The 27,872-nt window shown below is 42.9% G+C and overlaps 2 protein-coding genes across 3 annotated transcripts in view; one reads left to right on the forward strand and one right to left on the reverse strand.

The window, feature by feature from the left end:
* LOC105833594 (proteasome subunit alpha type-5) overlaps positions 1–27,872 on the forward strand; it is a 62,177-nt gene that overhangs the window by 18,308 nt on the left and 15,997 nt on the right. The gene's annotated exons all lie outside the window — the stretch shown is intronic.
* Positions 1–27,872, reverse strand: part of LOC105833587 (protein Wnt-7b) — a 50,923-nt gene that overhangs the window by 17,362 nt on the left and 5,689 nt on the right. The window contains exons 1-2 of one of the 2 annotated variants that reach the window (XM_012675427.3): positions 23,241–26,045; positions 1,024–1,244 (exon numbers count right to left, since the gene is read on the reverse strand). In XM_012675427.3, coding sequence (XP_012530881.2) covers positions 1,024–1,244; positions 23,241–23,317 — 298 coding nt within the window. In that variant the 5' untranslated portion in view covers positions 23,318–26,045. Of the gene's footprint in view, positions 1–1,023; positions 1,245–23,240; positions 26,046–27,872 lie in introns of those variants that run through there. The other variant, XM_012675428.3, reaches the window with a different exon arrangement.

Consider the following 27,872-nt stretch of genomic DNA (forward strand, 5'->3'; position numbering starts at 1 on the left):
TAGCACAACATTACGGTTCTCAAATTTAAGTTATGTACTGGGAGTGCAGTCGCAACGATACGGTAACATAAGAAAGCAGACTTTATTTTATATAAGAATGTGTGATACGTATGTATGACAATTCACTACCACTTGTTATTCTGCAGTTCTGATTTTCATAGTAATAAAAAAAGTACTGCACGATCCACGTCTTTCGTCTGCAAAATTTTTATTGTTTAGAAAGTGTCCCAGAGCCAATTCAAAAATTTTCGGCTTTAAAAGAAAAAATACAAGATTTGATCAAAGGACAATTTATGTGAACGCTGTACCGTCAATCTTTCGTGGAACAGTCCGTACAAAAATGCATATATATATTTTTTCTTATTGGAGTTTATCATGAAATTGAACTACATAAATATTTATGCATGAGAAATGTGCATTTTGATTTATTAACGGAGGTTAAAGGAATTAAGAGATACAATCGCGCTGATCAATGATTCAATAACCACGCGGGACTGTAATAATTTTCACGGTTAAATATATGGACGGTTATTATTAATTTGGCTCCGAAGTCGCATCTTTAATCACTGAATCTTCGATAATGAGAGAGGAAAAAGAAATCCGAACGTTTAGAACGCGAATGGATAAATACGACGGATAAAGTATGCGAGTATATTAATGAAAGGATCATTAGTACGATACATAAGTGCGAGCCTAATAGAATGTGGGAATGATGTAACAGCCATGCGTCTTCTTTAACTCGTAACGACCTACTGGTAACGTAACAGGTAGTAGTAAGCTATACAACTTTACGCGCGCGTTCAAGTGACGGATACCCAAAGCGGCCAAACTTTTCCTTTTTATATTCCCCGGGTCGCATTGTATTTCCAACGTGGACACTCGGGACGTTAACTGCACAGTTTCGTCCCTGCTACCGGCTACTTTATACGGCAAGGAGTACAAGTACGTATACGCGGCATGCCCGTGATGTATTGCGCGGCGCAATGAATATACCGAGCGCCGGTGTGACAGAACAATCCTTACCAACTACCACCACGTGGCCGAAGACCTGATCGTTGGACACGTGGGAACAGTTCCAGCGGTGATGTCGGAACTGGTGCCGGCACTCGCGCAGACCCAGCGCGGCGCCCTCGCCCACCGCCGGCATCGCGTGCGGCGCTTTTCTGCACTGCTCGCGCTGACTTTTCGCCAATCCGGGGATGCGACTGCAGACAGCCGCGCCGACCACCACCGCTCCGACCACCCTGAAATAAAGAGATCGAGTCGTGAGAAATGTAGTGGGAAGGTAAACGAGAGTAATGGAAAACTTTGACGGACGGAATAATTAAAAATGTGTTTCGACACAATCGTGAACTTTATCGTTTGTTTAAAGAGATATATAGTTGTCAAGTCATAAGATGATTATTAATCACCTAGTTTTGTGTTTCTTTTCTCATAACTAAGTCAGAATTATTTGAATTATCTTAATTTTATTATTTTATATAATTGTTCATTACTTTATTAAGTATCGCGTTAAGGATTTTATATTCATGCGAAAGAAAGTATAATGGACGAATAATTTAATAGAATAATTCATATTAAAAATTTCTCTCTCTTAAGAGGAATAACTGTAGACAAGTAATTGAAAATTTCACAATAATTCAACTTTATTTCTTCATCTCGTTATCTTGATGAGTAAACTGTAAACAGAGCGGTTAACAGGTGCTAAAACCGATCCGATGACAAGCTGAAACTTGATCTCCTCAGTCGCCTGCTGGTTCATTGCATAATTTATAGCCTATAGCGTCTTTCTTGAGATTTCTTGCAGAGCGATTATCTGTATTTTTAATTCTCTCGCGAGAAAAACGAAAGAATAGAAACCGATATATCACGTTGAAGGCGATTTATAAAATCACACGGTTCATCCATCATTTTGCGAGAGCTATAAATATGCTCTTCATTACGAGCACTTACGATTCTGTTATTCCTTCCTGATCACAGCCATGAAATATTAAGGCGCTTCAAAGTAACTCGAGGGTGAGTTATCAAGTACAAGGTCGGGATGAGGTAAGAGAGTACCGGGCTGTTCGGAGAGGATGCGTAGAAGAGAGGCGATGTAAGGCGAGCAGGTTGAATTTCTGAGAAGCATGAAATTGCGACGATTACGCCGCGTCCCCGGGGCGAAAGATATTTGCATTGGAATGCATCGCGCGCTCGCTGCTGGCCGCTCTCGCAGTGGCCGCCGAATCTCTCCCCGTGGCCACGTGGTGGGACAATCTGTAGGATGTCCTGACGACGAGCACACGAGAAGCCGAGAAGAGGAAGGGGACGATGGCGTGCCGCCGCGAAAACGAGCCGGCCTGAAATCGCCCGGAGGGGCTTCGTTCCTCGTCACGTCGCTTTCGCGAGGCATAAACGAGAAAGACGTTGACGCGAGGGATCCCGTCATCGTCCCCTTCAAAGATTTGGCATGCGCATTCGTGATTTCTCGTTGACGGCAAGATGCAATCGCGCAAGGGGTCTGCCGAGGATGAAAAAGGAAAAAGAAACAGAAGAGAGCGTTCCACGTCATTTCTCATAATAAGTACATGAGAATGGGCTCCTTCCTGTCCTCTGCATTTGATCCCAGTTATATTATATCGTGATCACGATTATGTTGTGACAATGTATAGTCTCTACGGTGTGTTGGATTAACTGAGGAATAATTAATTAGAGAAGCGATTTGTAGGAGAATCTGACGATATTCGATTGCAAGAAGGTGACAATGTTAAACGTTACGAGTTCTTCTTAATTACGTGCGCAGTACGTCACTCGTTAACCTTAATTAAACACGAGTTGCACCATGACGATGCCTCGAAGGCACGTCATGGACAGGCAGGTGATAGCGGTTACTCATTTGTCTTCATTGCTCGTTACTTAGTTAAGATGCACTTTATCACGATTATGTTCACGTCTGATGAATTGTTACAGCACACTCATCTTTCGACAAAAGAAATTGACGAATCGACTGATAATATAAGTAACTTTCAGTTTTTACGAAATTTGAAAAAAAAAAAATTCTCAATTGACTCTAAACAAGCAATTTTCTATGCGTATAAAATTAATTGAAGTAATATAAAAATGAAATAATATAACAAGGGAAATTATTAATACAAAAATTAAATTAAATTAAATCGAGAATTTTATTTACGCTGAAGGTTTCTCCAGGGAGGAGATATACGTTCGAAAATATTTTGATGGGCCATTTCAAAATCCTGTCCTTTGTATTATTATATTAATTAGATTATAAATTGAACGTTGAAAACTATCATTGAAGAGTGCACCTGTGTCTTTAGTATGATGATCAGGTAAAAGAGAACAACGGACTCGCGTACTTATGCTCAGCAGCAATCCACACGTAGTCATTAGAGCATAATGTATAACATTACGCTCGTCTCATACGGAGGCTAATGGTGTGCTATTTGCAACAGGGTACCGCAGCACCGTTCGCCGTCATCAACCGTTAAAGTCGCTGTCAGAGCAGTTCAAATTATATACCTCTTATCTTAATTTTTACAAATTTTTGAACATGGTTTTTATAATTCGATGAAGTCAAATCTTTTCTAAAATACGCGTTTTTAGTATAGGGGGATATTCGTCCAGAGAATTTGTAAGAAAAACTTATATTGTAAAACATCATGATGTTATGACATTTTATTTGAAGAAGAAATCCAATATTGCAGAATAATATTGTCTTTTGTCGAAAGATAATTAACATGCAATTTATTATTACAATCAACTACTGATACGTTTTCTGGATTATTTGATATTACTCAATTTCTTCCGCTGACTTCGGGCCTTTTAGAGATCTACAAGGAAACGTGAATGCAACTTCTTTGAAAATAGATAAAATAAGGCGTACGTAACGTTCTGTGTAATAAGCTGTCAATAAGCCGTCGTTAAAATATCTCCGTTGATGCATGCATATAGAGAGCTCGCGACATTCTATCATTTTCTTTGCCGTGGAAAATTGTATCAATTTATAGTAGCTAAGGGTCTATTAAGCGTTATTAGTTTCATTTAAGGCACTCCCTCAAGATCAATCTTTCGAGTGGGAAATGTTGAACTCCTTCGAGTTTACGTTCGCAAATGATATACAATTTTAAAAAGTATAGCGCGATATTTGCAAGCACATTAGTGCCTTTCGATCTGGTTTAATTCCCGGCACACTAGTCACTTTTACATCGCACGTCTCAAGTTCTCGATGCCGACATTTTTTGATAGAATGAGTCACGATCCACTGATTCATCTGGTCGCGGTCGGATTTTTTTGAAAGGAAACTTCTATGCGGTTAGCCGCAAAAGTCAGGATCGGGAGCCTCTCCTAGATAATATCAGCATACTAGGAAATGTAATATCGCGTGTTATTAAAGCGACAAGTTATTCGAATGGATAATTAAAAACTTAAAAAATCTAAAATTATAAAACAGCAAGGTACACTTTTAATGCAAATTTTTACTTGATTACTACTCCTCTTATTTCTGGTGATCGGAATGGATTGGTTTGATAAAAGTCCTTCGAATAATCCGTACCGGTTACAACTGTATCTTAATGCTGTCTTGCACGCTAGATTATGGGAATTGACATAGAGAGATGTATAGTAGATACGAGAATGTCAGTAGTGCGGGCCTAGGCGAAGCGCTCTGCTTCGATGATATCTCGATAGCGTATGACACCGCGGGGGTTCCGCGGTCGAGAATCTTGGGTATATAATACGATGCTGTGTCGCTTCGCTTACTCCGCGCACTCAAATAACTGTAAATCTTCATAATGCCTTGCGCGATGATATCGAAGATGCCATCTGCAAAATGCTCGGCCGCTCGAACGCCATGTAGGAGCGAAAGCGGCATATCTGTATTTTTACGAAAATTTGTTCGACGTCTCAGCTGTCAGTTAAAATTTAAATGTCAGGAGAAGAAAGGCAGAGGAAAAAAAGGAAGACAGATATTTCGTTTATAATAAATGAATAAATATCTTATTTTATTGATAGAAAGTATCTTTAATAATCACGTGAAAATGTACTGATACTCCTTATCTTCATCGGTTTCGAGAAAGATATGTTCCTCCGAGTCTTTCCATCATTAAATCTATCAAGAAACATCATCCCCTTATCTAGCCCGTAAATTCATCGCAAATCCGAGATAAGTAGTGAAATCTCTTCCGTATCGCGAATAATGATGTTTAACTTCGTATATGACAATGTGATGGAAGTCGTGGAGTACAATGCGTAATTAGAAATTAATTATCTAAGGATTATAATTATCCTGAAGAAACATTTTAATTTATTTTAATTTCAAATCGTAACTTCAATCTGTTTTTTTGTCAGACGTAAATTTAAAGAACTCCCAAAGTCATTAGAATAAAATGCCATTGTACGCTTTTCCTACTTAAGAGGTAGTGTTTCATTGCGCAATGCTGTATCACTGATTGTCATTCTGACTGAATTCGTTCAACTTCGTGCCCAAAATGAACCATTGTTGCTTTGTCCGTTTGTACATCAGTGTCAAAATTCGAGATACACAGCCAGTGAGTCCGAGGGATCCACAATGTGATGGACGCTTATCCGACATTAAATCTTTGAAACACTTTTTTTTTACGGAGACACCTCGGCCGGTGGAACGCTAGTTCGAACGCGTAACGCACTCCGAGTTCCTTTTATTGGCGAGATTTCAACTCAACGGCCCATGGCGAATGGGTTTCGAGTACTCGATATGCCGTGACTAATCGAAAACGTTGGAAGAATACCAGCAGGGGCGGATTTACGTCTTCCGTCGCTTTAATTCTCGTTCAATTAAATCTATAATAAGAGTTCGGTCAATGTAATCTTCTGGCCATTATACGCACTAATTACGAGTGTCAAACAATATTAATGTTTTGTATTTAAAATTGTTCATTTTTCATTTCTACGATCTGCCTATCTAATTTTCATTGAAAGAGAAAGAGAGAAGTATGGTTACTTAAAAAAATTTACAGTATTTTTTATAAATATGTATAAATACGTTCCTGCATACCTGTCGTGCGTTCGTTGGGATAGGTCTGACTCGTCTCTCGTTGCACAACAATAGCGCCCGCCACAACGATATTCAGAGTGCTTTCGCTCTGGTTACTACTTCGTCGAGATTCGATACGCCCATTCTCATTTCTTACCACGGAATTAAACGCAGGGACGTGACTCACAATGTTACCGGATCAACCTACGATCGTCCGATAGAGTAATTCCCCCGCGATCCAAAGAATCGAGTCATCGGCGAATCATCGATAATCGCTTCTCGATAGATCTGTGTATAATTTGAACTTTTTTTGTTGCGCGTTCAAACTTTTTTGTTGCGTACGCGATGGTGTGAAAATAAACTCGATAAGAAACAAATTTTTTTTCTGGGGAAGGTATAGCGTGATCGAAGATTGTAAAATCAGCACGGCACTCGTCCAGCTCCTTCGTAGTTATCATCTCGCGAAATCATCCGACATGGGGGAAAAAAACCACGGGAGTGAAGCACGCGGATTTTTCTTAATCGCCTTGCCTCACGATTCAACTTATCGCGGCGCTTCTTGTTGCTCCCCTCGGCTTCCTTAGCGTTTAAACCGGAGCAAGCACTTATCTTAATACGCCGATTTAGCCGCTATATTTCATCGTATCGATCGGACCTAGCGGGGCAGCCGACTCGTACGTTTATCGAGCTCTCGGTTCTCGCGCCGCGTGAGCTATCCTCTCGCGATGATTTACGACGTTCGCGCACTCGGAAAAGTCGAGAAGTGGGAAACGCGCTCGCGATTACAACTCGTCGCGATAGCCGTAATTAGCGGAGATTCGCTTTTCCGATGGAGTTACGGCGAGATTTCGCGCAGGGACTCGCGTTTCGTCCGCGCGGCGATAAGTCGGCGGACGGTTTTACGGCTTGATCATCGCCGGCTCGGCGCGATTCAGTGCACGCGCGCGATACGCATAGATAAGAATTAAGGACTTGCTAAGTTGTTCACCGTGAACGCGTGGGTCAGAGCCGTTCTCGCTGCGATTCGAGCTGTTTTGCTTTAGCGGTCGGTGCGCTAAACAGGTACACACGCTGCTTATACAAGCGCGGCGAATTGTATCGCTACATATCTAATTCCCGTATTTACGACGCGCTTATTGAATCCTGCGGATTTTCTGCATCACTTAGCGCATACGTGGTGCATGTGTGATACACGTTCACGTCCACGGCTAATAGCTGATGATTTCAACAAATTTCAATAAAAGTTCAATTTACTTTTGAGAAAGAAAGTAATCGTTCCTTGGATTTTTTTTGCTAAATATAATTTTGACTTTAAAGCTACTTTATTACACATGCGTTATGATTTTGTTGAAGTATATGAAAATTTCACTGGATGCAGATATGAAAATCATTTGGAGCATCAAAATAATAATGATGGATGTTTAAGGATAATGAACAATGTTGCAAAAAAGTTGAAAAGATTCTAGTTAAACGGAAATTGTTTTAATAAAACTTTACACACTTGCTTATTCGCGTTATATGTAATGCAAAAACTTTTTTTTTTTTTACAATTTTATCCTGTCAAAATGAAATATGTTTCGCGAGGAAAGTTGGTTGTTTTACGGATGACTCTTACGAACGATTCTCGCGACGATTGCCGTTCGCATGTCACATCTGTCGTTGCAGTGAATGCACGTAATACTTTTGACGCGTGTCTCTCGGTACTGTCTCTTGAATTCCGACGTTCCAATGTTGTTTCATTTCGCGCGACGTCATGCTCCGAGACGCGTGTACAGTGCGTCGCGTAGGTTGCCCCGATGCACACGAAGAATCACAGACACTTCACCTTCCATTAGCATTGAATGCGAATCAAATTAACCCTACGATAGCAAATTCTTTCGGGTAATATAAGAGGGCGAGAGGGAACAACGATCGAATAGCGAACGATCAAACGCAATTCTTTTTGTTTACGCAGCGAAATGCCATCGTCATAATATCGAGCGTGTGCGAAACATTATTATAAATGAAACTGGTACAGTTTTCTTATGATCGTCTGTCCTTCTCGATTTTTCTTTCTTGTCAAAATTTTTACAGTTTTCGCTTAAATAAAATTCTACATTTCGTTCTGTTTTTTAAAAATAATTTTTATATTTCTATAAGCGTAAGCACAACCTTACCTCCATCTTCTCATTGCACCTTACACGTAATATGATTTCCGACACGCTAATTATATCAGAGTGGTGACCTCAATTAATATCACGACTCCTCGCTAATTGACTGCCCTTGTTTATTTAAATGCGCTCACGTGAGATTTAGCGTTATCATAACTGCTGTTAAAAATAATTAAAAGAAGTTGTGACTAAAGTATCTAAAAATTATTTATGTAATTTTTAATATGCTTAGTTTAACACTTCTCATGCATTAAATTTTGATACTGTAACATGTATGCATCTTTTAATTTAATATAAAAAATTCCAGTTTGTTTCGAGATAGACTACGCAGAGCACGTGGCACGTTTATCTAAGTTATAGGGGAGCCTTTCGTCCTAATGGTCACGTTTTTCCTTTCTCACCTTTAAATAATGTCTGTCGTCGGAAGGTGCCCTATTGTTGCGATGCGAGAAACCTGGTCGAAACTGCGTTCGCGCTCACATGTTATTGACCTCCAAGATATTGCCGGATACGATTCGTACAGGTTTAGCTAATCCTAGAAGAGGAGAGGGGGCGAGAGGGAGAGAGAGAGAGAGAGAGAGAGAGAGAAAGAGAATCGCCTTATACTTAGTCGAAGCTAATTAAAAGGATCTATCGACGGACTCGAAGGGCGTAAGATAAGATCGGCGTTGACGCCACGGTGAGAAACGTCGCCGTCGGGCGTGTACGGCGACCTTTCTCGAGATAGGGGTGAGAAATTTTGCGGCGCTTCACATAAATCCCGGTCCCGTCTCGCCCATCTCGCGGATCGGCACGAGATATCGACGGGATGACGTGTACATTACGGCTTCGTTGTCTATACGATTATCCTAAACGGGATTTGATTAAAGGTTAATCTGCACAACTGTCGTAACGCTTTAATGATAAACGATCGTGATCGTAACGAGAGATACGATCGAAGAGAAGTTGTTTCAAGGTTAATCTATAATTATCGCTTTAATCATAAATGATGAAAAAGTCTGTTACAGCGGTTTTGATCAAAGCTGGAAAATGTATCATTATTTCAAGAATTATTTTGCACTTTTACGTGACATATCAGGTAGATGTTATTTAACAAATTTTAGAATTAAAAAATCAAAAGAAAATATTAAGCAGCAGCAAATAAATTATTGCATATCATTTCTAGCCATTGATAACGATATCACATCGCGAGAAAGCCGAGTCTTACTTCCAGATTTTCTAGTGTAGATTTTTTCATATAATTTTAGTTTTTGCTTAAACAAAAATTCTCTCATTTCTTTCTTCTGGATTTTGTGAAGCCCATATTCGAGTATCCGGATTAGGAAACGGTGACCGAGGCGAGGGTCTCGGAGAGGAGGAGATACGAGAGTCAGACGGTGAAAAAAAGGGAGCGGTTTACATAATTTCGCGATATTATCTGGGCGCGAACACATATCTGTCGGTTCCTCCGATGCGGTGGAGTGATCCGCGCGGATTCCCACGCGCGCGCAGCATAGAGAGCTCGTCCAATTTCGAGATTTCGGGGCCGGCCGGGTTAAATGTTAACATGGGAATTATGCTAATCACCGTGGTGCCCTCACCATTGGGACATTCGTCATCCACCGCAGTTTCCTGGCCGCTTTTTGCGGTACGCACGGCTTATGCCGGCCGCGCGTACGGAGGTGGTCCAGAAAGACGAGACGTATTTGAAAGTCTAATTTTTTTTACGATTTTTATGCCCAAGAGAGAAAGAGAGAGAGAAAGACCGTAGTCTTCCTCAAAAGCCATTCTGTCCGTTTCGCTCATGTTAGCCTTTGTTTTTGCTCTCAGTTGCTGCACGCATGCCAAATTCTTTCTCCACTCCGCTTCGTTATTCTGCACGTAGGAGAAATAAATAATTTCTTATGACTTGGACCATTGTATGATTCAACATTTAAGCCTAAGAACGATTTCCACAGAATTTCATTCGGTTGTACAACTATTACTGTTCCTCTACAAATTGCACGTATGTGTATTTAAAGTGAGATTAGAATAACTCGTGAGATAGCGCGCGTAAATACAAATACATGCAAATTAATATCTCTTAGATATTTACTCCCATCGGGAAATCTGTGTGCGCGGAGAGAGTCGACGTGGAAAAAAAAATTCACTCCCACGTGCTATACGCTATACAGCGGACAGTACTACGATCGGGCGGAGCGAGCTCCGCGCGAGCGATCACCGGAAATTCATAACTTAGCATCAGACCGACGAAAGAGGGTTAATCAGCAAAAATACGAGACGCGCTTTGTCGCGGCGAAAGGCGCTCGCCAAACGGGCGTACTCTCTGAAACATAATTTTGCGTGGATTAGCATGGGGTTGTAAATTCGCGCTTGGGGAATTGAATTGCGCGCGACACAACCTGGTCACCTGGACGTGGTGCGCGGACCGTAATATAATAATATAGCGATACCACGCTTCTAAAACCGACGAATCTGACATTTGACCCAGGAGCAAAACGCTCTCTTCGCGATCTCTTGTTCCGATATGTAATCTCGCGCGTGATAATTTCATTAATTTCTTTTTCTTTCTTTTTGAAACAGAAGTATATATGCGTGTGTTCTCGGATCGAAATTCGTGTTTCGTAGCATTATTGTCGATGGCCTACATGGTCTCCCTCCCCCCCTGCCTTTATCACCGTGTTTGAAACCAGTTTGGAACTTTGTAATTCATATACGTTTGCGAGTGATGTATGTATGCTTCTGCGAATCTCGTACCTGCTTACTTCACAGTGAGGGTCAGCCCGCTTGCACGATAATTCGCCTGGTGGACAATTATAAAGGGAGAGCGATATCTCAGTGAGATACTCGAAAACTATGAAATTTGAAATAAAGTATCATATTTAGAGTTAATCGCGTACCTAGGGATAAATGACGTATCTTGCTTTTACAAAAAAGAACATCAAACAATAATCCACTGTTTCTGAATCAGATTTAGATAAAAACTAGACAAACTAGACATCACTTTGATTTTTTCATCACTGTTACTTCTGATATAATAAGACATTTGTATTGGATTAAATATCTTTTTTAAAAGACATTCGCCTGCTTATATGTAGAAAGAGAGAAGGAAAAGAAAGTTTCCTTGCGCGTGTGGCATCGAGGTGTGCAGCAAGTGTGTCCCTCTCCGCGGTGGGCGTTTCTTCCGATGATCAGAGTGGGAGAGGGTGGGTGGAGAAGGATATATGAAGAGAGGGACGGGGGAGAGAGAGAGAGAGAGAGAGAGAGAGAGAGAGGAGAAAAGCGATTCAATTTATGTCTCGACAATGCGGCTTTGTCTCGCCAAATTATCATACATGAACCTATATACATAATCTCGCGTGTACCGGCGCATTATCATATCATAGCCACGCATTAAAGTACCAGTCCCTCCCTGCCCCTGCCTCCCTTCCCTCGTCGTATCAGGAGAGGCGCCTATGTTTATGCGATCGACAAAAGAAATTGCGAGTCGCCTCATCGATCGAACGCCCCGACGAGATGCGAGGGTTTCGCAAAGTTATCTTTGATGTGTGACGCGCGCCGACACTTCCGGTACGCCCAAGTACAAAGGTATATGCAAAGTTCCGAAAGTCACATTCGAAAAAAATTAAAACACCAATAAGAAAAACATATAATAAACTATTTTTTAAAATTATAATTATTATTTTACTTTTGTTTCTTTCTCTTTTCTCTCGTTTTTCCGAATGTATCGGTGCAAACGTAGTACTGTATTCTCTTTCCTTTTTTAATTTTATTGTGTCCGCGTTGTACAGAATCTATTGTTCTATTGTAAGCGAGGAGAACACTAAACTCAACGTTCGGGTATATGACACGCGTAGCGAGCCAAATGAATTCTGCAAGTCACCGTGTGCGGCTCGAGGCAAGAATCGCCAACGAAAAGACGCGACGCGAAATTAGAGGGAGTGGGAGAAGCCTGGGGGACAACATCAGCAAGCACCTCAATGACAGGGAAGATTTCTCAATCAATCCGGAGCGTATCTCTCGCGCGAGGCTCTCGAGGGAGCTTGAAAATCCGAGGCATTGACGGGATAATTACATGCACGTAGACCGCGTAATATGTTCGTCTGTCAAGCCTTGCGAGAGAAAGAGGTGCCAGAGACGGAGATAGAGAGCGAGACGAGGGTGGGAGGAGAGGAAGGGAGAGGGTAGGAAAAGCAAAGAAAGAGAGAGAAAGAGATGAAGGGAGAGACGAGGAGAATGCTTGGTAGCATTCGGTTCTTGTGCTACCGCTGGATCCGCCTCCGGCCACCCACGACGATGATCGTCGTCAACGATGATCGGTTTAACCTACACTCAAATCGTCCACGAATATTTCCATTTGCATAATAAAGATTATACGCGGGCGCCGAGGGGAAATCCGGCGTGAATCCGTTTGCCTTTCTGCGAGGGCAAGAGCTAGTAAAGGGACTTTTTGCTCCTATCACTAATAATTCTCGAGAGAATATCCCGCAGCATGTTGCTTAGCCGTTTTATTCAGCGTAGGCGCCGCACGCTGCATTTTCAACTATTTTCAATGTTCCTGTCAGCCTCCATATTTTTAACGTCCACCTCTACATTGCTCCCTCGCTATTTCACATTTGCCTATTTCACTTGGCGATATGCGCGCGAGCGGCGAATGCTCATTAGTTGAAAATAATCGCGCGATCGAGACAATATTTTCACATAACGCGCACACGTGACACTGGAATGAGAATAGGAAACTGAGCAAAGGTGCGCTCAGAAAGAGGGAGGTTTTGCCGGCACGTATGTGCACCACGATCCTTTAGAACAGGCCGCTTGAAATCTCGTTTGACATTAGATTTATTTCGGCAAGTTCCGCGAAATCGTAATCAATACGCGTGAATGTGGGTAGTGCCGATTGTTTATTAAGATTGGCTCGATGATGAATGCGTCGTGTCGCATAATATGTGGGACAGCGAATAAACCACGAGTGGCGAGTAGTCTTCAGTTATGCGCGCGCGAGTGTACTTAACTCGTGGTATACGTGTACATACTTACGTGCCTTATGCCAATGGGCTTTACAGCTTGCGGCACGTCGACGTGCTCGAGCAAGCGCGATAAAGCCCGTAGGCTCGAGTTTAACGAAGCGCTTAATTCAAGGCACGACCTTTATTACCGATCGGAGGACGTTATACCTCCTCGCCAAGTCGCGGTTCATTCGAATCGACTGTGTGAAGAAAGTCGGTACACGTAGATTGAGTGTACATATCCTTTATTATCCGCGGAAATAAAACAGCGACGGACAAGTAGGTGAGTGGCAGAGAAAGTGAAAGCCGTCCGCGACGTAGAAAATAAAATGTTTCTGCACGCGGAGGAGTATCATATGCATATTCATAAATTAATAATAGCGTTAAATTTCTATCGATGGTCGTGGAGGGACCGCACGATCGATCGACTTTCCTCCCCTCGATTCTGTCGTGTGATCGGTGCGTATCTCTGAAATTTCGAGGCAGCGCGCGGCGCGGCGGCGTACTTTTGATCGAAGTTGTCTCTGGGCCATTGTAAACGGCAAAATCCGACGTACGGCTGATTCGGAAGCGGATCACGTTGACCGGCGTGACAGTTTGTGGTGGACCCTCGCGACATAGCGGTATACGCGCGCATGCCGTATCACAGAAATGACTCATGTGAACGACTCAATGTCCCGATAACGATCAGCTCATTAAAGTACGCCGCGAAGGCAGAGAGACCGAAATACGGCTTACCGGTGGGACATGGCCGAGAGACGCGTACGAGACAAGCTCGCGAACACCGCGGCTCGACAGCAGTCAGGAATGACGCACGGACGGAGCGGCTCACGTGCAATAGAAGTACGCGATGGCAGGAGATAAATAGATAGCGCGGAGGAATAACGGAGGTCACGGGTCTGGCATTTCGGTACGTGTGATCGGAAGAGATACACTTGAGAGCCTTGACGTGGGCTCTCGACGCGCGGTGTACGTTTAGATTCAGATAGCACCGCACGATTCGTTGTCAAACAATCTTGTCTTCCACAATTCTCCTCTCTCCTATTAATTTTATTACTAATACTGGTCACTAACGACACATAGTCACTGCCTTTTATATATTTTTCGTAAATTATTGAAGGACTATCATCCCTTTTTATTTTATTTCTTATATATATACTTTTGTATATGAAATAAAAATGAAGAAATTAAATTACGTAAAAAAATCGTGACGTTAATATCTCATAAAAATGCATGTTATTAAAAATTTGTGTATGCACGAGAGGAATCTCTGTTTATTTAATTAAATAAAATTCAATCGTTAAATGACGTGATTTTCCCAGAATACTATTAGCATCGCAGGAGTGGCGAGGAAAAGTACTCGGTGATACTCGAGGGAGGGTAGGAAGGGAAGGAGATAGGAACAGCTTTTACATATTATATTATAAGTATATCCCATGAGTATCGCGACCGCGATTGCTACTGGCGAGACCTACAAGAATCAGGTATTTGCATGAGTAGAAGAAGACGATGGGAACATCTCGTCGTGTGTTACGTGGTGTTGAAACTTGATTTACGATGATGCAGGAGATTTAATCGACAACTTCTATCACACTCGACAGGGCGCGCGGTAGTGAGCGACGTCAACGAGAGAGGCCTTTTTATGGCCTTTTCGTTTCGATTTTATAGGAAAAAGTTAAGAGCGATATGCGCGCGCGTATAGCCGCGAATTCCTCGTATCTATCCGGCGTCGGAATTCGCGGCTAAAACGGCACAGTTAAAGACGCGACTTTAAAAGCATCGCCGGATCTCCGAGTGCCCCATTCGCGGTCTAAAGGACCGAGCCAATCAACGGCAAGGAGGGAAAAAAAAACATGATCTCATCTCACGCCATTCGGTTTTGCCGATAAAGTTTATTTCCATCACTGGAAGAATGTTGTTTCATGATGGAGAAATAACATTAAAGAAAAAAAAACCATGTTACTAACAACGTGATCGACAGTAACGATAGCGAACGAGTGGTAATTTTTGTCCACTTTTTCAGTAGGATTATTATTGGAATAACTAAACAAATTAATTTTCTTCCTTGATACTCGCTTGATAATTACTTGAAAATGAGAATGCATATCGAAACACAAAGCGCTATTATTTTCAGACGCGAAAGATCGAAAGGAGCTATCTCGTTATATCGAGATCGTTGACGTAGATATTTCCGTAGAGATCTAATCTCTTTCAGGCAGGTAGTGCTGAAAGTGTCTCTGTAGGAAGGGCTTAACACTCTCGGAGAGGTGGTAAAAATCTCAAGCCTGGCGCCTAAAGATTTATCGACCGGCTTCCCTATTTTGTTCTTCTAACATGAGACCGCTGTTTACACGAGATACGTCAGCGGTGTCAGCGGTATGGAACTACTTGTCAAGAAATAGAAAAAAAAGATCCTTTAAACAGTATCTTAAAAATGTCTTATTCCTCTTAGGCGGCATATTGATTTTTTAAAATCAATTTCTCGCTTATAACGAATCGGTGGTAAATTTCGAAATTAATTGGATCGTAATCTCGCATGCTCGGCGCATTCAGCTTGTTGTAAAAGTTTATATTAATTTTATGAAATACACACGATACGTATAGAACGGCCGAAGGTGTTATTACCGTGAGCGTACGCGCAAACAAATGAAAATGGCCGTAAAATGCGCCACGCCGCGCCGTTTCAAATCAGTAATGACCGGCTGTCGATGTAATTACGACGGATTAAAGTTAATTAGATTTGGCGCACTTAACGGTCGCGCCGGGCTAGGCGCGTACAGTTTGTCTCGCTCGCTCGCTTACTTCGCTCACCGGAGTATCTGTCGTAATAAACGGTGATAATTATAATGAAAGCGCGGATTATAGTGATTATCGGGTGGCGCGGAGGCATTCTCTCTATCCGGTGGCGCGCTCGGTTGTAATCGACCGAAACATGTTGCGAGTCCCGAGTCTGCCTTGAGCTCCAGTTTGAATACATTAAACTTTTGTCACCTCGAAAAGATTGTGCGCGCGCCATCCGCGTTCATGAACGCGTTTTCCCTTGCCCGCCTAATAGAATACACGGAGGACGACATATAATACTCCTTTTGCCGAGCGGCCCGGGACCGCTAGGAAAGTTCTAGGATCGGAATTGCGATCGGTCCTCGCAAGTGATTTCGCTCGATCGCGTCATTAGCATAATTTTCTATGAATTTGTAATCGTGCGCCGAGTGTTTTTCACTCAGTAGGAAAGTAGATCCGGGTTTTCCGCCGCGCGTATATAATTTTCGCACTGTGTATCGCTTCCCATAGAACCATAATCGAAATATCGCGCGAATAATGATCCTTAAGTTCCATCGGCCATTGGCTCGTCGGTATATACAGGTAAGAGCATGTAATTATAACGTCCCCTCCCCGACCGATTACCAGTTTGCTTATTTTTGGTCGACTGTTAGACGCGTGGTCCGCTAGATATAGGATACTTAAACGTTCGCCAGTTTAAATGTAAATAGCTTCGTCTACCCTGGCAAATTGCTCACGGTTGATCATATACCATCCGGAATGAAGAAACACGCCCTGCCGCGTGAGTCCCTCTCTCTCCTCGTCAGGATCGTCCCTATCGCAGCACCAAGAAGGAACGTGATTCTTTATTTTTTCGAGGAAGAGGAAACCCGTCTCCCTCTGTCACGAATTGTTCTCGTCAGTCCGCCAGGATTGTATCTCCACGACGAGACTGTTCCTGACGATAGAAACGATTTCACCTATTTATCTCGCGTGAATTTTCAAGCGTAAATTGCAAGAAACGTATGCGCTTATATTTTAGGCACGGAAGAAACTACCATTCAATCTTATATTGCGTTATTGTAGAGATTTTCTTCGGTCGTACTACAGCCGACTTCTCGATTAGCATGATTGTATGCGATCAGTTGTAGCTCGTAATCACCTTTGATTCCTCAGGCGATGTAATTGCCCTCAAATCGTCATGTCGACGCATCATTTTTATCTCTGCCTTCCATCAGTCGGTGGTCCTTTATGCAACGAAAACGTATTTATCGCGGGCGTGCACGCGCGTTGTCGTCCATTAACGTTCGTACGCGAGAAATGAGGCTAATAAGGATATGGATCGTGATTGCGTTAACGGAGCGGCGATGCCGTCATGCGGTTCGCTGTATGATAATTTCCAAATAGAAAGCCACAAATTCATATGAATAAATTTCTTGATTCTTCAATTAGTGATCGTTCGAGATCAAATTAATATTTAATTTCTGGAAAGTAAGTCAACATTATTTCAGATATTTCATTTTTTACAATTAAATTGATAATTTGTAACTTTCATCAGATCACTAAAAATAAATATTTGTCCACTGTTCTTTAAATAAATCCTTCGGCGGAACAATTAATAACAAATTCCCGATCGCGCTGCCACCCACGTGAATTCTCTTCTACGCTGCGCAAAGACAAGCGGACAGGCTGATTTTATTTATTGAAGTTAATATCGGCACGGGGCTACCACTCGCTCTACTAAAGACGACAATTTATTGCAGAGGGCTGCTTCAGCCTTTCTACAGACTCGATTCGAGTCGCGGGCGTGATCATGCGCGGCAAATACCGCGACAGTTTGTCGACTATCGGCTCCTCGGCCTTCTGTCACAGGCATTTAGAAATATTTTAATGCCGCTTTGTAACCCCGCTCGCCTTTCCCCTCTCGAAGAACGAGCCCTTTATGTAACCGCAACTCCTCCGTTTTGGCCCTTTGTCTTTCTCCTTTTTCGCTCCTCTCTTTCGACCGACATCTTCTGACTACTGGCTTATTTTAATTGGATCTTCGCCGAAACTTTTTCACCCCCACCCCATCCCAGTCTCTATTCCCTCGAATGCTCCTTTCTCCCATTCTTTCACGATTCCTTGAACACGCTTCGCTCGATTTTTGTGCGTATCCTAAAGAATTTCATGGAGAAAGAATTTACCGGTACAATGCGCGTGTATTTTTTTTTTTTTTTGCATACATAATTTAATATATTTCGTGAAAGAATATATCTTTTGAAGAATATACTTTGAATTCTTCTAATTAAACAGATCGATTACTTTTCTTTTCTTCATAGTTTAATAATTGGGAAAATAACATTTTACTCTATTGATTGGTGTGATAATAAAATATAAAATAAAAATATTGTATTTTTTGAAGAGACAGAAGTCCCTTGTCTTTTGCAACAAATTTGTTATTAACCTTGCTGTATATGCGATAAAGGTCCTACTGTCGTACCACGTCTGTGGGCAGTTTTACATCTCTAAAAATGACCACGATAAGTTTCCACCGACAAGGTGTTCACGATGAGATAAGGCGCGAACAGATGCGAAAATCATGTCACCTCTAATCAACACATTGTGGTACTGTGTCGCTAGTTATATTTTTGATAGCACTCTAACATAACCGTGTAGTTCAAAAACTTATCTCCAATTTTACTATCACTAATAATAAGAAAAAAAATGAAAAAATTAGATTCAATAATTGTAAAAATTTCTTTAAAGGGCGTCGAATTAATTTTAAATTATTGTAGTTGCGTAAATAATAATACAACTTAATTCATACACGCAACTTAATTAATACAACTTAATTCATACACGGATAATTTAATCTTTTTAAGAATCTAATTCGATGTTTCACAGAAAAAGGTATATTTTTTACGATTATTCAGTGCAGACCGTTTAACAAATCTTTCGCCGCTGGCGAGCTCTTTGTAGCGCCGCGGTCGTGGTCGATGCTGAGTCAGCGCAAATATGTGTAGCACGCTGCTTTTCTGTGACCACTATCCCTGATCTTTAGTCCGCGCTCAGAATAGCTCTAGGACGATGGACATTCCTTTTTAAATCCTCTTTCCTTTTTTTTCTCGCGCGAATTAGTACATCTGTATGCGCGAGCCATAATGAGCGCCAGTGCATCTACTATCGGCATCGGATGAAGACAGAACTCCACTACCGAACCGAACTCACCGAATGGTATTACCACTCTCCTCGCCACGGGAGGCCTCCGGTCCGGAGTCCGGGCTTACTTTAACACTGTCGGATCTTAATTTAATCCCTCTCTGTCCTCTTCCCCCTTTTGCCCTTTTCTCTCTCTCTCTCTCTCTCTCTCTCTCACTTGCTGCAAGAGCGATCCAAGGGACCGGCTGCGGCTCGATGCAACGAACGCGCCACTAGAAGCGTGTAGTCGTCACGAAATATATTGTGTTAAACAGATATTAAATTGTTTCGTCTCGAGGGTTTTGTTCAAGATCATCGAGCACGCTGCACGAGATGGACATTGATAATTGAATGAATCTGACGGGACACGAGAGCTCTCTCGTTACGCACACACACATACACATAATTACACGTTAATATCGAGTCGCCGCTTTGCGGCGGATTCATTGTCGTTATAAACTGCGCGCGCCGATTAATCGCGACATCGGCCGATACATTAAACAAATAGCTGTAACGGAGAGCCGCGGGAGAGAAGAAAAAGCGGGCGCGCATCGTGCGTTAAAGTATCCGACGGACCGGAACGAAAGGATACACGTGAACGTCACGCATGGCGGTCGCGAACGACGTGTAATCATTATCATAAATATATTAAATCCGATCCAACGAGCTCCGTTCCTCCCCGACTCGGAAGGGGCCCCTGGGTCGCAACGTGATCGTTCAATTTCCACGCCATCGCGCCGGAAGACAAACGATCGGCGGTTCTCGTTACGCGGCCCCGTGAATCGCCTGTTGCACCGATAGAATCCGACATGTGTCCCGGTCGCGAGAGAGATCCCCGGGTCCGGAGAGTGACACGCACGCCTACCGGTGCTTACAATGTACAAGCCCTCTCGCAGCTATTTGTAAACGTCAACAGGTCTCACGGAGTGAAGCGCGGAGGCGCTCCTTTTCAAAAGCCAAGCCGTTTCACACAATATTCTCACGTACGTGCGCGCGTATTCTTCAACGTTGGACATCATAAATTTATTAAGTAAGAAATACTTGGAGTTTCATGAGACTCGGAGGATGGATCTTTCAAATTCGATCCCGTGGAGGGGAAGCTACTTATTATTATCTTCGAGAACCGATGTAACTTATTATTACTTTCGATTCGAAATATAGACTGTCGAGATTCAGACGTACTGGAAAGCCCATAAAGACTAACTCGATTCCGTTCCTATCATGCATTCGGGGAACAAGCGTACGGGGATAACGGGGAGAATCCAGCTCCTCAGGGCTATATCTCTCCATGATCGATGAGGACCCTTCCACACCTGCGTATTATGCCTCTTGCGTACGATCACTTGGAAATCGTAATTTAGATTGATACCTGACGTTTCGTTAAGTATATCGCGGCGTTTAAGTGCCGGGATGCACTTTTATCGATAGGATTTCGAGGCGCGATAGGTGATGATGGATGGCCGTCAGTCGCGCTTGAGAGAGATTACTATCTTTATAGTCTTTTCATAGCGCCGATCTCGGATCATGATGTATACGGAGAGTGCATTATGATCAATTCAAGAATGCTGCATTGTATTGTAATACAGTCGGAATAGTGAATCGTTGAAACATGACTTTTAAATAACAACATAATTATTGGTTAAGTTGAGTAATAAAAGATGTTTGATATAAAGTCATTTTAAATACAATTTTATAAGATTACCATTATATATGATTCATATTTGAACCTTTCAGATTCGAAACAATAACTCGGATTCGAATCATAGAGATTCAAATAATTCATATAATTCGTCTCTGGATTGTAGCAACGGACATAAATTATTATACAAAATAAAAGTGTTTCCAATTTGTCGTACAATAATCCCCCCCACCAAATATAGAAGAATGCAATTCGTTATTCGAAACCACATGCAGCAATACGTGGTCCTCGGTTCAAGCTCGGATAACTTTGAAAACGATGATTACTTTATTTTTAAACAGCTGAGAAGCTGTCATGTTACATTTTCTGAAGGTAAACGCGATACCTGCGCGACGACACGATGTGCAGCGATGTCTGTATATCGTTCGCCATTCTGTTTTGCATCATTAATTTCTGATAATCTGCAACGTGTTCAACAGGACGACAGATTCAGCATCACACGAAACGCGCGTCAAAACATCGCGTTTATTAAGAGTTACTTCAATCGAGCGGTTTTCTTCCTCTTATTTCCTTCGCCCGGTCGCCGATTACTTCGTCAAAAACTTTTAAATACCTGTCGAGAATTTATCGCAGTCGGGAAATTACGCGGCAACATTGTAATTACATTAAGCCTAATTCCGCCGGGCTCTTCCTCACTTCATCGGTACGATTTTATTTTCGCCGAATGCATGGGACTGATGGCCTCAGTCGATCGCGCCGATAAAATGATCTCGTTTCCGCCGCGCGAGACGATGATAGCCCGATCGACCTTAATCTCTGTCGCATCGCCGCTTCATTCATCCACTTAGAGCGCTCATTACGCGGCGGCGCGGCCGGTAGCCAAGCGGCTCGTAAAACACAACGAGCACTATCCGCGGCCATTTCGTACGGACATAACATTAAATTCGGTCAGTCCGCAATCACGCGTTACGTGCCGCATTACATAAACGTTTCGTTTCGTTCGACGTCCGTAATTAGCTCTGAATGACGGCCGTTCTTGTGCATATTAAATCATTAACGTGTTTATGTAACCGGGCATTAAGTTGCCGAGGAAATTCCAATCGCCTCCGTTAATTGCTATCAATCTTGACCGATTGAACCGCCAGGGATTGTGATATTCGGGTCTACAACGTAGCGATACTTTCTACTCTCGATGTTACCGATGTCAAGAGAAAAAGAGCAAATACTAAAAAGAAATATTTAAACAAAGTATCGAGTCCTTTTGCTCATGTAAGTTGTAACAATTGCGTTCGATCATTTCGAGAGGAGTTATTCTATCCTCCTTGCGGTTTTTTCAAATTTTGAATAATTTCCGAAATAAGGGATGGAGACCGACTTTATAAAGACACTCTGTATGTACTGTTCAAATACAAGTTTCTACCTCGCGACCTTATTGTGACCGTGACAAAATGACGAAACGCTTGTTTCGAAGGTTCTTGGGCAATTTGCAGTTAATATACCGTGCCGATCGTAGATTACGCTGATCCGCTAATGACGCTCTTGTAAAATATCGCGTTATCGTTATTATCTACAGGTCCGTTCGATTATGTTCGTTGAAGGCGAACAAGAAAATAATTCACGAACCTTTGATACAAAAAACGGAGTCGCCTACCAACAATTGCGAGAAAAAAATGAAATAAAAAATACGCAGGAAGTCTATTATTGCAAAAAAATTCCTAACTCTTTCTTTTCATCGGTTATTATTTTGTTGATTCAATCTCGGAACTTTTCGCGTCTTTATCTTCTGCAGGAGACGCAACGTCGTCGCGTGCATAAAATCGATTATGGTCGCGAAGGCTCGTCGGAAACCTTATCGCGCGAGTCGGCGCGCGAACATTCGATTTTGACGCGGTATGACGGGCTTTCAGCACGTGTTCGAGTCACGCGTATTGCGACCTCGCGAGAATCTCCCTTCCGATCCCTTTGCTCGTTACCAGCGTCGAATAGCGATCGTAATCGACGCTGCAATTTGCGTACGCACTCTAGCCTCGGGCGGCTATCGATTAACATTTTCACTTGCCGCGCAGTATAATCGAGGAACATTGACAGCTTTCTTACACGTTGTCTGAGATTACCGCCAGATAAAACGGGAATGTGTCATCAGTAATTCGATTGTTTGTTAAGGTTTTTCTTCACGTCGTACAACTCCTACATCGATTCAATGCAATCCTATCGGCTCGATTCTCACCCTTCAGGTACCATCACGGGTACTCCGTGTTCGAAGTTCTCGAAACGTTTCGAAGGTATTAAATTATCTAGATTTTATTTTTTTCCAAAGTAAAGTATAGATATTTGTCCTGGAAACTTGAAAACATTCACGAATTTTTAGAAGCACCTTAAATAGAAAAAAAAGTTGTCGGAATCGAGAGACATATGATGATACCAAGAAGGTATCTTTTTTTCGCATGGTATATTCTTTAAGATTTTTATATTTATTGTCGATTTTAATTTGCGTTTGATATCCAAAATATATTTCTCACCTCGTTCGGCGTGGCTCCTGGACCTGCCCAAGAATGAGAAGGGCTATCGCGATTGTCGCGATATCACCGCGACGCATCTCTTACATCACAATCACCTTGTTGTTATTGAATGTAAAAAAAAGCGGATGTGCACGCGACAAAGTTTTACGCTTCCGCGACCAGCGGATGGACGACACACACCGGAAGTCGATCGTTCGGAACTGGGATCGACCCCGTTCCGTTGTCGAGTCGGATCATGTGAGACTTGTACGCCGTGTGTGAAGTCTCCGTCCGACGAGCGTGCACGGTCTCTCTCTCTCTCTCTCTCAGGCTCTCAGGCTCTCAGGCTCGTCGCGCGACACGTATACGTTTTACAGCGTGGAAACTTTGTCTTTGATGTATTTACCCAACACACCGGCCTCGAGCGACGTTCGTGAGAAGTTTCTTGTCGCGATTTCGATCACTGTAATCACTCCGCGTTCTCGTTAGCACCTCGTGGCGACGTGTAGCCGCGCGAGGAACGTGCGCGCGTACCGGTACAGGTGCGAAAGAGCCGAACTGCAGAGCCAACATTTGGATTTTCTAAAGTGTTTGCGCGCGTTTTAAAACTCTACGGGCCGTGCGCCGCGTGTATTTACGATCCCCAAATACTCTTTCCCGAGAGAGAAAGAGAGGCGTTCTCTCGTCGCGGTGACTAAGCGGCCGTACGGTCCATCTCTCGCACACGTATCTTCGAATCGTACATATCGATCGCGTATCGCGTGCCGCGGGTGGTACTTCCATCCGGTGATAATTGAGATCGGACTCGCCGAGGGCTCGTAATCCGTAAATTCGATCAGCGGGTGGCCACACAGCCCCGTGATCACGAAGGTAACGGAGTCGTCGTCGTCGTCTTCGTCTTGCGTGTGCACTCACGTCCTTTTTCCTTTCCAAAGCGATTTGCCGCGGTATCGATGGAATGTAGCTTTAAGTAAGATTTACTCGATTCACCTTAATGAGGCGTAATCCGGCCAAGTTGATCTTAGAAAGTCGGCCTAACCCGGTAGACACGTTTATCTGGAAGAGACGGCGGATCGGTTATCCTAACGAGCGAGCGACGATCGTGCGCCGGTCTCCTTAGCAAATAGATACCAATTAAAAAAGATAACTAAATACCATCATTATCGGCGCGGCGTACTTTATACCCCGAGTTCTCGATCGTCAGATCGCAGATACGCGGCTCACGTGACACGCTATCGGCGAGGGACGACGATCTTTTGCCGTCTCACGCGAGAATGTCGGCCGATTGTCATCGCCGCGGAGATCCTCCTCGTCGTCGCCGTCGCCGTCGTCGTCGTCGTCGTCTCGTTAACGATTTCGATGCCGAGGGAACTTATCGGCCAACTCATCATCATCGTCACTCCCGCGCGCAAGACGCCTAACGATCCTCTTCTCCTCCGCCGCCGGCGGAGATCGCGCCAGCGAGATCGCGTAAACTGCAAAAACCGGTGATCGATCGTCCGGCAGTCACGAGGGAGACGAGCCTCGCAGTTACTCCTCTTCTTCCATCGTTGCTTGGCTCGCCGTTGGCTCGAACGGAGAGACTTCCAGCGCTCAAAGAGCAGCCTCCTGACGAGAGGAGAGGAGCTCTGCTACCGGTTCTTATTGTCTCGTTGTCTTATTGTTCCGCCGTGTTAGTCCTTTTGAATCCGCGCCTCGTCGACTTGGAGCACCTCGTTGCGAACAAAGCCCGCGCGCGGAGAATATCCCTTGTGAATCCTCCTTTGCGCCACTTCCTGTCCGGTGTTCCCTTTTCGTTGGATCGGCAGCCGACCGAGATTGGTACGTTCGGTACCCCCAGAGTGCGTTCGCGTAATCGGCATCGGCGATCGCTGCTCGTCAATGCTCGTTTCATTAGCGCTCGAATCGAGCCCGTTTCTTCAACGTCGCTCTCACGATCGCCTCGCGTAACCAACGGTGTGCGATCTAGATCTTCTGGCGATTGATCGTCTCACAGATTGACACTCGCAAGAGAGCCGTCATCTTTCTTCACGCGTCACCGCCTCGAGGTCATATCGTTAGTAGCGCGTCGTTACTCATCGTCCATCCGCACGAAAGAGATGTCATCTCGTCTCTTCGTACCGATCAGAGATCGATAAGCGCCTCTCACAAACGACAAAAATTCTTACGACGAGCAGAGAGACAGAAAGAACGTTCGAATTTCGAGAGAAAAGAACGTGCGATCTTTAATGTACAAGCGTGATCAATTACCAGCTGATCATCAATCGCGGTATAACATCGTCGATCCGTTTGTGTCGTGTCGCGTGTACAACACCGGCACGCGTGCGAGAACTGGAACAGAGGGTAACTGTGCAAGGTGTGCGATACAACCTGGTGCTCAAGGTAACCGCCACCACCACCACCACCACTACTGGCACCGGCACCACTACCGTCACCACCACTACCGGCACCTCCACCACTGCTGCTACAACCACCACCACCACTACCACCACCACCATCGGCACTATAACCAACGGCACTGCGGTCGCCGGCTACGAGTTCCTGTCATGGGGAGCCAGCCACCGGAGGGTTACGAGTAGAGATTCGCGGAGAGTTCGACGCGAGCAGCGAGTCGCACGCGCATGGGAATTTGAACGAGCGGGCAGAAAGTAAAGCGCGTGTTCGGTCGAGAGGAGGGCCCGCGATGGACTGGCCTCGGCCACAACCCGAGTCCTCCTACCTTTGGGATCAGGTCCCACAGCTACGATGTTACCTCTACGATCCTACCTCCTCGCAGCATATCTCGGCCTCTCCTCTCGCTCTCTCGCTTCGTTTCTCGTTTCTTCCCGTCTCTCTCTTTTCCTCGCTCTCTCCCCCCGTCACTCTCTTGCTCTTTTCTTTCGTTCTTACCTCTCTTCCTGCTCTCTACTTTGCTTCTCCGTTTCATTTCCACCCGGTTCCCCGTTACCTTTCCTCCAGCATTGCTGCCGCGCGTATCCTCCCGGTCGCTCTTCTCGCTACTTGTTGCCGGCTGCTCGTTTTGCTTCAGTTTGAAAGCTACTCGTCCGCCCGCCGTCCACCTTCGATGTTCCCTCGAACGCCAGATCATCGTACATCTATATCCGCGAAACCGCCATCGCGGATTTCTGCCATCGCGTGCTTTCGATCCGCACGCCAGATACGCGCACAGCGATGATGCGCGAGAATCACAAACGCTTGTTTCGCTGTCTCGATGTACGATATGATGCATTTTAATGGACACCAAGCCTTTCAGCTTTGCACGATGAAAAGATACCGATTTTAATGCAATCGAATATTTATATCACGTTACATCCATCGTACATTATGGTGATCTTTGTTATCAGTTGTAGTTGCTAAGAGCTTAGTAACTTACATATAACCCAAAGCATTCATGTATAATTCAATGAGAATATATAATGACAATAATTTCTTATATACTAGTTTTTGCATAATATTATTTTTGGATCCAACTGTAGATTTTATGCTTTTAAAATGGACACTTGAATAGTATTTTCAAAAGTGTAAACTTGAACTCTTTAATGTTAAAGTTTGAGTCCGATTAAGTTGTTCAATTAATTGAATCCGTTCAGCACGAGCAGGATAATTGTACTCTCGTACTCCTACGTCCGGCAGAAGGTCAGATCCTTCTTTTATGGTGCTATGCATTATGCTTAAATTTATTAACTTCAACGTGGGTTCAGCTTCACAAAATGCAGCCCGAAAGTTTTACGAGCTGCATACTCGTGAAACTTTAGACTGATGGAACGAATTGATACTTTAATTTGAAATAAAGCCGTGTAACACTAAAAGATGTAATAGTTATAACGGTATTTGTTATTATTTGTACACAAACAGGATACACAAAATTACAGGGATAGTTGCTATATATATATATATATATATATATATATATATATATATATATTTGTGCTATTTGCATTTTAAGTAAAAAGTTGATATTTAAAGAGGCGTAAAAAATTGAACAATATAATATTATATAATCAAGAAACAGAAAAATCGAGAAGAAACATGTTTCGTTCCAGGAATAGGTTGATCGATTTGATCGGTCCAGCTAATTTGAGATAAACTCGTGATGTGTGAAAAATGTGCTAGCCAGCTAACAAGTATACATCGATAGATTTAAGGAATCAGATAAGGTAAATGTCCCAATAACTGGACATATTACGACATAGATGTTGAGATTGGTGTATAGGATTTCTGGTATAAAAAGATTTAATTATATAATTAATTGAAATTAAAAAAAAATATATATAATGTTTAATATTATTAACACATACGAAAATGTAAAAAAAATTTAAATTATTCTATTATATTATTTTAATAAATATTCCTAATATTTCTTAAAAAATTTTTTTAACATTAATTTTTATAACATCTAAAATAACTTACTTTATAGATACATATTTGAGTATTTAAAGTATTAATAAGTAAAGTAAGTAAATTTTAGCATTATATAAAAATTCACTTAAGATTAATGATAATAAAATTCCAAGTATCTCAATACAAGGATATGTTTGGTCACTGGGCATTTACCTTATGACCTACCTATCTGATTGCTTACCGAAGAAGGGAATTTTAAGGATGTCACTCTCGAGTTACCTCGTTGCGCTGCACGGAACGAATCGATCATTA

Source organism: Monomorium pharaonis, chromosome 10 (assembly GCF_013373865.1).
Source record: "Monomorium pharaonis isolate MP-MQ-018 chromosome 10, ASM1337386v2, whole genome shotgun sequence".
Lineage (NCBI taxonomy): Eukaryota > Metazoa > Arthropoda > Insecta > Hymenoptera > Formicidae > Monomorium > Monomorium pharaonis.